This window comes from Didymella exigua, assembly GCF_010094145.1.
Source record: "Didymella exigua CBS 183.55 unplaced genomic scaffold M421scaffold_13, whole genome shotgun sequence".
Taxonomy (NCBI): Eukaryota; Fungi; Ascomycota; class Dothideomycetes; order Pleosporales; family Didymellaceae; genus Didymella; species Didymella exigua.
This window is the reverse complement of record NW_022984787.1, coordinates 342472-356199: the sequence shown is the minus strand read 5'-3', so window position 1 is coordinate 356199 and position 13728 is coordinate 342472. Positions and strand designations below refer to the sequence as shown.

The 13728-nt window shown below is 52.2% G+C and overlaps 4 protein-coding genes across 4 annotated transcripts; 3 read left to right on the top strand and 1 right to left on the bottom strand.

The window, feature by feature from the left end:
- Positions 1-332: 332 nt before the first annotated feature.
- On the top strand, positions 333-1736 carry M421DRAFT_62835 (phosphatases II; the record flags this gene model as incomplete). Its single annotated transcript, XM_033596005.1, has 4 exons — positions 333-382; positions 465-683; positions 973-1308; positions 1391-1736. 4 exons carry the CDS (start codon positions 333-335, stop codon positions 1734-1736), a joined length of 951 nt encoding a protein of 316 aa, XP_033448836.1.
- Positions 1737-3069: 1333 nt separating this feature from the next.
- Positions 3070-4332, bottom strand: M421DRAFT_391420 (uncharacterized protein; the record flags this gene model as incomplete). The annotated part of the gene is made up of 3 exons (XM_033590005.1): positions 3832-4332; positions 3570-3628; positions 3070-3497 (listed from the first exon to the last, which is right to left on the bottom strand). The coding sequence occupies exons 1-3, from the start codon at positions 4257-4259 to the stop codon at positions 3070-3072; spliced, it is 915 nt and encodes a 304-aa protein (XP_033448835.1). The 5' UTR covers positions 4260-4332.
- A 2628-nt stretch (positions 4333-6960) lies between these two features.
- On the top strand, positions 6961-10128 carry M421DRAFT_149708 (uncharacterized protein). The gene has a single exon (XM_033587564.1). The coding sequence runs from the start codon at positions 7077-7079 to the stop codon at positions 10005-10007; it is 2931 nt and encodes a 976-aa protein (XP_033448834.1). The 5' UTR covers positions 6961-7076; the 3' UTR covers positions 10008-10128.
- A 1962-nt stretch (positions 10129-12090) lies between these two features.
- Positions 12091-13601, top strand: M421DRAFT_391418 (uncharacterized protein; the record flags this gene model as incomplete). The annotated part of the gene is made up of 3 exons (XM_033590004.1): positions 12091-12932; positions 12997-13127; positions 13338-13601. Exons 1-3 carry the CDS (start codon positions 12272-12274, stop codon positions 13599-13601), a joined length of 1056 nt encoding a protein of 351 aa, XP_033448833.1. The 5' UTR covers positions 12091-12271.
- Between the last annotated feature and the right edge of the window lie 127 nt (positions 13602-13728).

The window sequence follows — 13728 nt, the reverse complement described above, 5'->3', positions numbered from 1 at the left end:
TCCCTCTCTTACCTGCGTAAGGCTGCGTGGCGCAGCCCCAGACAATAGCCTTGAATCTTGTGAACGCTCTGTCGGCCTCCGTCAGCCCTATTGCAAATTGCAAATATTGACAAAACCGTCTGGGTCGGGTCGCGCTTTCCTTCAAGCGGGCACACCGCCGCTGACTAACTGCTTTACAATTCGTCGTTTTGGGGCCTCGGTCAAAAATTCGAAGCCTCACCCAGATAAGCACCATCATACCACGCTGTGCGCAATCCTCGATTTCAACCCCACGACATCATCTCCGAATACCGCCTTTTCTCAGTTAGCCCTGCAGCCATCTCCTGAGCGCTATGGCTCTCATCGACAGAGTTCCCGGGGACTTGGATCTCTACATCGGTGGGTACGTAACGTCCCCCTCGTGTTGAGATGCTTGCTCCGCACACTCTACGACTTTCGTTTCAAGGCTAATTAGTGTAATGTAGCATGTTCACTCTTCGACGACGTGAAGCATTGCAGCAGGCAAATATAACACATGTTCTCTCTGTGTTGCGAACGCCACTAGATCAGGAGCTCTTTTCACCGTTCAAGCACCATGTCGTGGAAGTTGACGACGTCGAGGATGAAAACCTGTTAGAACAGTTCCCTGCTACCAATCAGTTCATCCAAGAAGGGCTTGATGGTGGTGGCGGAGTTTTGGTACAGTAAGTCAGAATCCCAGCTCAGCTGAAAACCTGGATGAACAACTTTCGATCTTCACTGCCGACTGCCTTCCTTGGCAATTTTGCCATCTTCACGACGCAGGGGCTTCAGCAACTCGTTTGCTGCATCGCACAGTCGTCCCCTGCTTTCCGCGCGTCCTGCATTTCATCCTTCACAGAATTTTCTATTTTCTCTTGCCTGGCTGCTTTGGAAAAGCCAGGCACACCGCTCGTTTGCCACTTCCTTTCTCAGCCACTCGTTTCGATATGCCAACCACATACCTTCGTCTAGTTGCGCAATGGGTAAATCGCGATCCGCCACGGTTGTTATCGCCTACTTGATGCAGAAGCACAACATCACTCCCTTAGAAGCATTATCCCATGTTCGGCAAGCCCGATCAATCGTCGAGCCAAACGAAGGATTCTGGAAGCAGCTCGAGCTATATGGCGATATGCAGATGCCCGAGAATGTCGAAGAGACCCCAGCCTATCAACGTTGGGTCTATCAACGGCAGCTTGAGCTGAGTCGTGCATGTGCGCAAGCCCCTGAGGCTGACAAGATCCGATTCGAAGACGAGCACGTCACAGAGCAGACGTCTGGCTTTGAAATGAGGTGTCGTAAATGCAGGTGAGTGGGCCATCTTCACTCCTTCTACACTACCCTTGCATTGTCTGGCTGTGCTTTGTCTTGTTCAGCGCTTACACACTAGCAGACGACCACTTGCAACATCGCAATATCTCACATCGCACAGCCAAGACACGTCGAAGACCAAATGTGCGCACTACTTCGTCGACCCTCTATCCTGGATGCGCCCCGAACTTGAACAGGGCAAGCTGGAAGGTCGGATCGAATGTCCGAACTGCCATTCTAACGTAGGAAAGTATGCGTGGCAGGGAATGCAGTGCAGCTGTGGAGACTGGATGGTGCCGGGGATCAGCCTTGCCAAGGGAAGAATCGACGAAGCAAGAAAAGGTGGAGTCAGTAGCATCCGTCGCCCACCAGGAGCCCCCGGAGCCCCTCTTCCAAATCAAAACGCGGGACTAGAGAACTTGTGATCGCACTAAGTCGGATAACTTCTGACTCGAGTCGACCACTGTACTCCGCAAAGGTATCGGAGCCACGATGGCGACCACTCTGGAGCTTCTGACAGGCCGGTATTGAGATGGATTTGTCTGTCAGACTCCAGAAGAGGCCATTTCACGCAATCTGGCCCCCAAGATCAACGGGCGGCTGTGAAAATCGGTTCCACAATGACTCGCAAATTCGGATAGCCCGATAGGGTTGCGGTCGAAAGGACTACGCTCATGTGAAACACCTCCTTCGATTGCAAGCGCGGTCGAACAACTGCCCCTTCATCGCCCACCTCGGGGCGTTATCTGTCGCAGGGAGATGTCAAATACAGGAATCAACAAGAATCAAACAGGACTAGTCGAGATCTGCCTCCTCCCTGCCTTGTGTATGTTGATCGTGGCAGTGTGATCGAGACCAACTGTGTCTATGCCACAATCCGCATGCCTCCACTAACAGTACTCCTTCCGGACTACATGGCCACATCTTCAGGGGAAATGTAAAATGTTGAATAGACTAAGTAATACTCTGATTGGCGACAGGCGCTTACTCATACCCTCTCCGCCTGGAACACGATGCCGCCGCATTTACCGCATTGATACTCACACACCGACAAATCTAGTAGAAGACAGAGATAATAACGGTGATCGAACATATCGAACATCAACTGGTCACGGATTCACTTGCTTTTCCCGTTATATCTGCCGTTGAAACTTGAAGTTGCTTTTTGAGCCACTTCACTGTTGAGTTTGTTTGCGTTTTCGTGGGACTCATCAGGCGCAGCGCATGAGCTGTCTCTAGCCGCGAATCTCAAGCTGTGAGATCAATGCTTTGTCACTAGCATCTTTCCTTCCCCACAGCTTCAGATATGTAACAAAGCGCTCCTCCCATGTAACCGAAGTCATGACCTCCTCGACAATAGCTACGTTTGCCAGCGTCTCAAGAGCCATAATAAGGCGCCACATGCCGGGCTGCATTCTCTCCAACATGAACTTGTCCAAGAGACCCTCTTGCTCCAGCAACGCCATAATTAGGACGGTGTACATCAACCTGTCCGCTACAACAATGTCGAACTCGTCTGCTCTCGTCCGCAAGTCGACATCGGCGATGATCTGCAATCCACCAGACCCCAGCCTGCCACCAAAGTCTCGCCCGTGCAACAAATACTGCAGCCCCCCTAATCATCGTCCTTCGCATCTCGCTAAGTTAGTAGAACGCTCCGCCAGATCTGCACGCCTTGCACCCACACACGAACCTCAGCTCACAATGCCTATCACGGCTGGTCCTGCACATGAAGTCCGTGTTGTAGCAGAACGTGATCTACTCGCCCTCAGCGATGTCTCTGGTGGTGAAGCAGGCAATAGACGTGCCTTCGATGGCGGTGTCCGGTATCTTCGCATTGGAGACGCAAGAGTGGTTGATGCGAGACAGCAGGATGTAGCAGCCGATGCCATCCGTGGCTTCGCGGGTCATGGCGCTTGGTACGGTGAAACAGTTCTCAGAGAAAGCTTCAGTGAAAGAGCGGAATTCTGCGCCGCCGTTGTCGCAGAGACAATAGAATTGCTGCTGAGAACTGGATGAAAGAGTACGGAGGGCAGCCCAGATGTCGCTGTCGTTGATAAAAGGGTGAGGCTTGCGAATTGTGAAAAGTGCAGATTCTCGGAGAATGATTGATCCAGAGGCGATTTTGCGTGTTGCGAAGGCATCGTAGCCTCGTCCTAGTGGGGCTGCGAGCTTGAAAGGCGCCTCTGCGGGTATACGTAGACTACCATAAGCTCGAGAATATCAGCGAAGAACGCTTTTGATCCCCATGAACTTACGGTGCATAGGGATATGTTTGGTCACAGTGTCGATGAACTTTGTCGGTGGTGTGAGCGATCTGTGAGAGTTGTGTTTATCTCGTCGACACAGTGAGTTTGCGCGCGCTCAATCTTTTATCGCTTGACCGATCTTAGCACTGCTCTATCACCCCCTGCCTCTTTTACGTATCTTTCATTCCCCTCCAAGAACACGTGACTGGATGGGTATGAGAGCAAACAACACTTTCTGAGCTTTGAGCGGCGAGATAGCAGATGAACGGACACTGCCCACCCCAAAGCATAACAACTTCGTCGTTGACGTCTGTTCCTCGAGGTCCAAGCCCAAAATTCCCCAATCCGTGACAGACGGCTGCCGATATATGATAAAGCGCCAGAGCGCAATTTCCCACTGAATCTCCACCGACCCCAAGGCTCTTGCGGTCTGCAGGAACCTGAGACAATGATGATCTGAACCCCGAGTCCTCCAGTAATGCTACCAGACCAACACCGCACTGGTGTCTCTCTCGCTCTGATAGCAATCGTCCATCTTTGTTCCTGCCAGGTTCTGGCAGTCGAGTTGCCAGCCAGCGTGGTTGCTGAGATGCCGACTTTGATGAACAATCGAATCAAGATCCGAAGGTATGACGCTATCTTGTTTACATGGACACAGGGTACGCTGGGTCCGACGGCTTGCACCGTATCCAGTACCATACCCCGGAGCCGCAGTATGTGTGACGCGATGCAGGGCAAAACATTAATAGGGCGCGAATAGCCAGCTGTGTCCTGGTGGCTAATGTTCACATTTGAAAACAGAAAAGCGGTTTCGCCTGAGAAGAAGTTGAGTACCCACGATGGTCAGTTGTCGATGTGGGTAGGGGCTTTGAGAAAGCTCGGCGGCGTGTAAAGAATGAGGCTAGGACACTCAGATTCTGCTCCTTATCCAGGAGGCTGCGAGTCGCTTGGGTGTAGACTTCGCTTGCGCTGAGCATGTAATCTGGTATGAAAGAGTCAGCGGTCACACCGTCTCTCGTGGTTGGAAGCCAAGGAGTCCCTAGATCTTGACGCATGGATCTGTGGCCTCGAAGCTGCGGGCCATGTCGAGGAGGTGGAAGAATGGGAATACTCTGTCCTTGTTGTATGGCAGGTTGGTCTTACTCGAGCTGCTATTTTCTCCCTTGCTGTTGTATACAGTGCTCAGGCGCCACGTGATGCACGCGTTCTGCAGATTCTTTGTCTCGAACAGCCTTGACATGTGTTAATTCTCTTGCATGGCCCCGATAGTTAGACCTATATAGATCCATGAGATAGAGCAATCATCCCACACAAAGACGGCATCCTGAGCAAGACCCAGAGTCGGGTATATTAGGCTGGCGGAAGAACCTCATCACTTTATTGCAGAGATCATATTTCTCTTTTGTAGGGTGAAAGCTCCCAGGAACAAATATTACATGATGTGCTGACCTCGTTGTATGTGTATTGAGCTGACGCACCTTTGGTGTTAGCAAGAGCGCAGAGCGCACCACATGTACCGTTCGCATTACCTGCATCTTCGGTACCAAGCCACACGATGACACGTGAAGCGCGAGCATATATTGAGTTCATCTTGTGAACTTGGGTACTCTTCTGTTCGCCGTCATTCTGGTTGATACACAATGCATCGACCCAGATCTACGGTCCTGCTCGATCCGTCGCACACCTTTGAGCGCGTCATAGAGGTTCCTCTTGACCGGAATCGCCATTTCGGTTGTTTGGTGAATAATCTGGGACACTCAAGCGCTCGATCCTCATATGTAAGAGAGCGCTTCACATGGCGAAACTGTGTCGTCCAAGTGGGCAAATTCGAGTGAGACTTCGACCACGTCGCTGAAGGCCCCTTTATAGACGCGCAATAGGCGTATTGCGTTATCTTAGGGCATGGGTTCGTAGCACTGTAATACAGCCAAAGATTTCGAAGGGGATTCTTTGGTCTCGACAAGTGTGCTCTGTGTAGGCTTGAGGCTGTCCTTTGTGGAAAAGTCCGCAATAGGTATCTCTGAGGTATTGCATCGGCGAATTGTGCAGCGATGTGCTTCAATATTTGTGTGCTGCGACTGTTTGTACTGACGACCCGAAGGATAGTGGCGTACAGGCCTGTGGTACGTTCGCCGTGTAAGTGGTGGTTGTGAGCAAGAGATCACGACTATGAATCAGTCTGTAAAAGCCCCCTTTCTCGAGGGAAACCCTCCACTCCGAGGGTCCTCTCCATCTGATCCCGTAGGTGCATGCTCACGATGCCCCTTGTCGCTCTTCTCCATCTCAGGTTGAGAAGAGAAAGCGGTTCTGTCGGAGAGACAAGATTGCGCCCAGCGCCGTTAAAAAGGTCGATTGAATAGATGAAGTTTTTCGAGACGAAACCGCGGAGATCGAGAATGACGCCCATCATATGTGCTCATTGCACTCCTGCGGGTGCGTTCTCAAATAAACCCACTGTGACTGGCCTGCTCCTTCGTCCCCAAACGCCAATTCTTACCCACCGCAGGTAGTGACCGGGGGCTCGCGCAGCACGCGTCGCAGAGATCGAGTTGGCATCAAGCTGAGTTCGGAAGGGGCGCTTGCAGCAGTTGCCCAATCTGAGTGAGCAGTGTTGGCTGCCCTCAAGACACCTACAAAGTCCCGAGCGTCGACGGATCTGCACGCCGACTTCTACTCTCGCAGAAATAGCTTCTTCGTTCGTAACAGTAGTCCTCAAAGTATGTCCGCGGTCCTCCCTAATGAGAGCTGTCTTGGCATGCTGCATCTGCGGCGCAACACATCGACACTCATCCTGTTGTTCAACTCTCATTCGAGCTCTGCATTTATCAACGCAGGCACGCAGTGCGCACTCTCTCGTAGCTGAAGCATGTCAATAAGGAGCATCGTCTCACAGCAAGATGGGTAAGGCCGCAGATACGAGACGTTGCACTAGCGGCCGGGCATGTGACTACGGGGTTGGTAAGGCTGAGGAGTGGAGGTCTTCCGGGAAGCTGTCGATCACGTTCGATGGTTTTCTCCAGGGCATGTCATCTCATCTTTGGCTCGCGCTAGCGCAAAGCGGCCGGCGGCTGATGGATGGGCACTTCCGTCATGCTGAAGGAAGGCACGCCATCCCAGCCACCTTCGTTACCTTGCTGCGACGGCTGCGGTGTTCAGTCCAGCGCTCCTTCCTTTACTTGATCCCTGCGCAACGCTCGTTCACACTTCGAGCAACGGGCACCGACTTTACCCCACCGCTTATCAATCTCGATCTGGTGTGCAGCCATCACAACACAGCCGGCTGATCAAGGCACCGGATCCCTTCGCTTCGTCTGTATATCGTTGTATTCTTGCTGCATGCGTTCCTCTCGCTTCAGCCTTCCCTGACCGCCTCCGGCTCGTTCCACACAGACAGCGTCATCACCGTCGAGGACGTGCTTTGTTTCATATCTCGGTCAACACCAGCTTCGCCCGCGTCGCTGCGCTGATTCGATACTTTCCGCGTCTCCTTAATCAGGGGAAACTTTGCATAAAACCATGTCTTTCAGCGACTCGGAGATCGAGCTGGTGAGCTCGCAGCTACAGCTAGACAACGACGGCATTCCCGAGGAGCCCGACATGCTGCTCTCAGACGACGCTGGCAACGACCAGACATTCGCACCTCCCCCACGAATCGCCGCACGCTTCTACAGATACTCAAACAACCGCCGAAAGTCGTCCGCGACGTCATCCCGCCGCAACTCGCTATCCTCGACCCACTCCCACACATCGAGCCGCTCCGCCATCCGCAACAGCTGCCAGAGCCACCACATCGCCCAGCACCTCCGCCGTGTATCGATTCTCGAGACCCGTAAAGCTCGATTGGCTGACAGGGCTGCTCATGCCGAACAAGTCCGTTTGCGCGCCGCGGCGGCAAAGGCTACACCGCGGGTGTCGAACAGTGAAGAGAAGGCGTTGGCTGCCAAGGAAGCCCGCGAACGGCACCTTGCACAAGTAGCCGCGTCGTGTGCCGAGGAGGTCCGCAGGGCGAAGAAGATCGCAGAGGATATGAAAGAGCGCAAGGCCGCCGAAGAGCGCAGATACCGCCTTGAGATGGAGGAGAAACACGCAGAGGCAGAAAGGAGGCGGTTAGAATACAAGCGCAGCCCTCGCAGGCCGCGGACTGCAAGCTCGCCCCCTGCTGACGTGAAGAACGCAGCCCAGCAGTCGCCAGCTCCCACTTCTGAGGATGCTGCTAAGCGCATCCAGTCTGCATGGAGGGCGAGAACTAGGAAGAACATCGTCGATGAGTGGCTGGAAATTGGGTTGTCGATCGAGAAAATCAGCAGCACGAGCTTCGAGGACATTACTGCCATGCTTGCAGACGAGAAGCTCCTGAAGATGACAGAGAAGGTCATGGAGCTATTTGTGTTGCTGCCAGATCCTGATCCTGTCGCCCGCAGCACGGCTGTGAGAACATTCCTTTCCTCATATCTCATTCTGGGTCACCCAGCAAACGTCCTGAGCCGCGACGGCGACCAGGAGCAGGATCTCATTACCAAGGCCAAGGACCTGGTCCTCTCCTTCGAATCAGCTCTGGGAAAGCTTACCACTTTCAACTACTACACACCTTCGCCGACCAGGACCGAAACAGTCTTGTTAGCTCATAGCGCGTTCGTTACGGCCTTCAATGACTGGAAGGCTCGTGACTCATCTGCTCTTGTCGAGACGATGGTCGCCTCCTTCGTCAGTCTCGATGAGATCTGGCAGAGCGTCAAGGACGCAACTGTCGAGGAAGTTGCGAATGAGTACAGGACAGGCATTCGAGACAACCAGGCTATCTTGCTCAGCAGGATCAAGAAGCTAGCGGGACCAGACAAGGCGTTGACATTGATTCGCAAGGCCATCCGTGAAGGTCGCAGGTCGAGGCCCAAGAAGAGGCCTGCTGGAGAAACAGTCCGACCACGTGTCGCCGTGGATGTCTCTGTTTCACCGGTCGAAGGCGAGAGTGCCGCCATGCAAGCAGAGGCTGCTTCTGAGCTCGCAGCTTCAGGCCAAGCTGCGATTGTTGGATCCGCAACACAGGGTCATCAAGCCCAATCGCTTTCAAAGGTCTTTACTATTGTGCCGGACAATCGTGTGCTTGTGCACGAACTATCTATCGATAAGGAGTACCGCATCGACGCATCGCCAACTGCGGACCTCAGAGATGCTTTGAACCGTGAGCTTTGCGATGCGATGCGCAAGGGCTTCGAGGATGGTGATAGCGCGCAATGGACAGCTGCCATGGCAGAGAACATTCGTGCAAAGCTGTTGCGCCTGTTGAAGGCAGGCAACTCGATGCATACCCTCATCTCTGAGACTTTAGATCCAAACCACATCACCAAGCAATGCAGTCAAGGCCTATTCTCATACGAGAAGTTCTTCGGCTTTATTGCCAACATCCTGCCCAAGCTCTGCGCTCCCTTCCGGGATGCACAGGTCAAGAAGTTGACAGATGAGTTGAAGGAGGAGGGCGAGCTTCCGGAGATGGTGGAGAAGCTGTTCAAGCTCCTGCACGTGATCGACCTCTTGTCGCTGGACTACTCGAACTTCCTTTTGATGAACGCTGCGCCGACGTTGATCAAGGAGGCCACTGGATACGAGCAACGCATGTTTGCGCAGGACTTAGAGGAGGGAAACATTACTCTGGACCGCACGAGGCGCTGGTGGCGTAGTGCAGCTATCAACATGCACACCGAAGCAGATCGCCGCGATCCATGGGCGCAACCAAACCCCACGAACCGTCCAACAGCACACAAGATATACGCTCGCGGTCTTATCGACCTTGCGATCTCTGTTCCTCCGCTGCGAGACTCCGAGCTTCCAGAGACGCTTGCGTTGGACCGTGATCGTATTTCTCGCATCCGTGAAGACGCCCTGCGAATTACCACTATTGGCGGTATCCTACTTACTGCCAAGAATCTTCTCAAGCGAGATGTGCGCTCGCAATGGAAGCCTCAAGCAAATCGCATGTGGGATGTTCTCAAAGACGGTTACATGAAGGATTCCACGACACCTGCAAAGATATCCTCCCTACTTGAGTCTTCGCACAACATGCCGCCTTCCACTCGCGCACAGCTTTCCTCGACGGTCACTCGTCTCCTTACCCAGGCTGAATCTGGTAAGCTGTCCGATCCAGTCACGAAGGTCCTCTTCCAGCGCCTCAAGACGCACATATTCAACCGCGTCTCGGCTAGCAGCTCGGGCGAGCGTGTCAAGGCTGCTAGTACAGCCACTGAGGGGCTTGCAACGACTGGACTTGCAGAGTTTGTGCCTCAGGTTGCAGATATTTGCGAGCAATTGAGCAAGGTTGGTGAGGTCGACCGCAAGGCTCATGGGAAATGGTACGAGGAGATTGCTGAGCAGATGGAGAACGAGCCGCTTGAAGGTGAGGAGTTGACGAGGAGCGAGAGTGGTAGATCTGCTGCTTCCGGATCATCTGCGTAGATGATTGAGCGTTGTGTACATCCTGGGTCAGTTTCCATGGGTCTGGGCCCGGATGTATGGTGTTTGCATCTCCACGTTTCTGTACACAGTCTGTTCATTTTCCGGCTTATGCCCCATTCATATCCGTTCAGATTTTGCATGGCGTTAGTTGGGTGACATTCTTTTACGCTAGCATTATACATGGGTTGTGATGGCTGGTCGTGGGTCATCGTTATGCGGTAGTATCGTTTGGGAGATGAATGTATGACGGCTTGGGTGAGCTGTCCTTCCTTATCTCCATGGTGCCAATACTCTGACTACCACCTGACTGCAGAAACTAGCACATGTCTTGTGGTTTATGGCTGTTATTGCGATCTCTTAGTCGCAAATTTCCGATCTAGCCTATACACAATCCCCAACCCCGGCAGTATTCACGTAGCGTGTGTTATCCATCTTGTTTGCCAATCAGGCAAATTTCAGATCACTGGCACCGAGGTACATGGCTTACACAGAGCGTCCACTCGTCTGTACTCAAGACTTGACGGGAGATGTCTCTATTTCCTTAATTTGAGTAAACCAGTCAATCTAGGGGTAGCAGTATCATTACCGAGAACAGAAACCCTTCGCTAGTCTTGGTCCTAGCTCTTGTAGTGCTCTTCCTTTCAATGACTGATCAACGTAGGGCCGGACTCTGTACCGTTGCAATGTCCACATACTGGCAATAATGCATACGAGGGGCTTATGTCTTATACCAGTAGGCGATGGATCAAGCCCGAAGACCAAAGAGTACACAGAGCGGTCGTTTCGCCCAGGAAACACTGCTTGATGTGCTCGTGCACGTACCCTCGATCGAGCTAGAGGACAAGTCTGACAGCGCGGATCACGGCGGTCGCAGTTTGAACGGTGGAAGTGGACGGCTTAGAGATACTTCATCTCGCACGACTGTAACGTCTCCTAGCATAAATTAGCGGTGCTCGTCATAGTCGTTCACAATGTTATTTTGAGCGCACGTTATCCAGTAAGACGGGTGCTGAGAGGTACCAGTTGCGACATTTGAACTGCGACAGATGAGTACAACTGTCCCTGATCTTTGCGCCAGAGGATTTACTTTTAGTCTGTAATTACTGCCAAACCTCTCTCTGAGGATTTCTACAAGCTTTTCGTCGTCAAGATATCGATTTGGGATGATCTGCGGGGAAGCGCGGATCGGCGCAGCTGTTGGGAATACAGATGGGGGCAGCATTTCGGCTGCCATAGCCACGGCAACCGGTTGAGAGCCGGATATGAATGCTGTGAAGTTGCTAACTAGTCTTTCAAAGTTATCCAGAGTATTGCTGTGGGGGCTAATGGGAACTTTGGGCTCAGATGAGGGGTGATTGCCCGGCATGCAGCGGCTAGGATCACTGCAGTCGGTCACGCGAAGGGCGTTAAGAGCACCGGTCGATGGCTGTGTAGGATGAGCCTGGTATAAAGCCTACAGAACTCGTTGTGCACTTACATATGGTAGACTGGCGTCGCCGCAGCTAGTCGGTCAGACAGGTGCCCAGGTGGGCGGTGCGGTCCACATATTGTCTTCTTCGATTCCGAAGTCTGCCTTGACACAGGTAAGTTGTTCGTTTCCATCCTGAAGGAAGTGAGGCGGAGCGCTGCAAGATTGAGCGAATAAAACCTGGACGGAGGGTCCTTCGTGGATGCCGTGGCTGGTTTTCGCTATCAGGACTGCTTAGTGTTGCCGAAGGCTTGCTAAGGAACCGACATGGTGCCAGCAGACCTAGGCTTAGCTCAACCGAGCTGTACTGAGACAACGTAGATTGGCTCGGTCGAGCATGATCGAGCAGTGATGATGTGTTGGCGATGCATGAAGATGTCGTTAGCCTGCCAGGCTTGCAGGGCGTTGTGCATTGCATTCAGCACCAAACCGCAGCGATTGTGAATGCCAACTCGTACCCTGCAAAGATTAAATTATGGAATAGCGTCATCAGGATCTAAACGACCTTCGACATTGTGGGTAAGTTTGTGGTGCAGTTGCGGCTGCCACGATGACGATATAAGAGCGATGCTAGTACATAGACCAGATAGGTTAGCTTGATCTGCACCTCCCTGTCAGCCTTCTCCGCCCACAACACATGCCTGTGCAGCAATGTTGCCAGCGTCAAGCTCATTACCTCTCTACGATACATTGTAAAGATGGCTGCTAGCAGCAGCCTTGTTCCCCCCAAGGACATATACCTGTGCGGCGGACATGCACATACACTTTATCTTTTGTTAAGACCCCCTTCCATACAATGAAGGCTACCCCTTATTTCCAACGCACGCTCTTGTACGACCTTAGTCCGGCGGCAACTGAACACTACGAGAGATGTGCAGATCAAGTATTTGAACTAGAGTCTTCGGCAACTCGAATAGGCGTGTGTTTCCAAAGTTGCAAGAATGGCCCTGGATCTGGTGAAGCCAAGAACACAACAGGACCATTCTTCGATGAGGGCAGTATTGTTCCTCTCAAGAACTGTCAAGAGATGTTGATATACGAACGCTTAAAGGGCTCCAGCGACGATGATACTGACAACTCTTCGATCCTGAGCGTAGCTTCAAGCACTGCCTTGCCTGTCGCGATGGATCAGCGTCAGGAGAACTCTGGTCCACCCGTGTACCCAGGCGTTCCGAAACTAGTGTCTGGTGAAATCACGTCAGGCGAGATTGTGGCTTTTGTAGAACGAACGAAACACGACTTCCGGGTTTTCTACCTTCGGCAAAGGCACTCTCTGAGCCAGCTGCACATCACGAAAGGGGATTTCGAGTTACTGGTGCGCTCTTGTCAAGCCTTCTTGCGTTTTAACGAGTATGTGACGGCGTTTGGCAAAAGGAGTGAAGAAACGGAAGTTGGGCCCCCTCCGCTTAAGTTTCGAGACTTGTACACAGCTCGCGGTAACGCGTACCGTGGCTTCGGTAAATTTTATTCTTTTGGTTTGACTACTAGTGCCTACAGAGCGCTGACACTGTTTGACTCTAGAGTGTGCTGACATCTTACGATACATCGAATTCACCAATCGAGGCCGCCACAAAGATCCATGGTCGCTGCGGCAATTCGGCGTTTATCATCGCTTCAAGATGGGCAGTACTCCATGTTCAACATGTATTCTGGTAGGGGCATCACAACGAACCGAGAGACGTCTTGATCAGTACACCCGGAGTGTTGACGATGTGGTTGCAGCAAATCCGTTTGAACTCCATGCAATTTTTTGGATACTGTCATCAGTAGTTGGAGACCTTATCTGATTGATCTGACAAAGGGTGTTTCGGACCTGGTAACTTGAGTTCATTCCCCGTGAGTTTTGTGCTAATCCTGCACAGTCTGATAAGGCCAATGGTGTAAGCATCAGCACTGAGGATGACCCTAACAACTTCGTCAAAATCACGCCTGACGATCATTTGGAGTTGAAAGACATTGAAGATCGTGCGACACACCTCATCTTATGCCTCGACTCTACCTGTGATACATTGACGAGTTTCGAAGAGATGTACGATCAGTTTTGCCAACGTCAGGACAATATAAGGTTGTTTCATCCGCTCGATGCAGTAGATGTGGCTCTCAAAGACAAGGTGAAGGAGATCTAGTACACAAAGCGTAAGGCAGAAGTCCTGCTTTCGAAGATTCAGAGCACCAGAACTCTTGTGAGAAACTCCTTCACTTGTAGGCTTTCGTTGCTCTTTGGCTGACTTCTTCTGTCCAGATCTCATCATT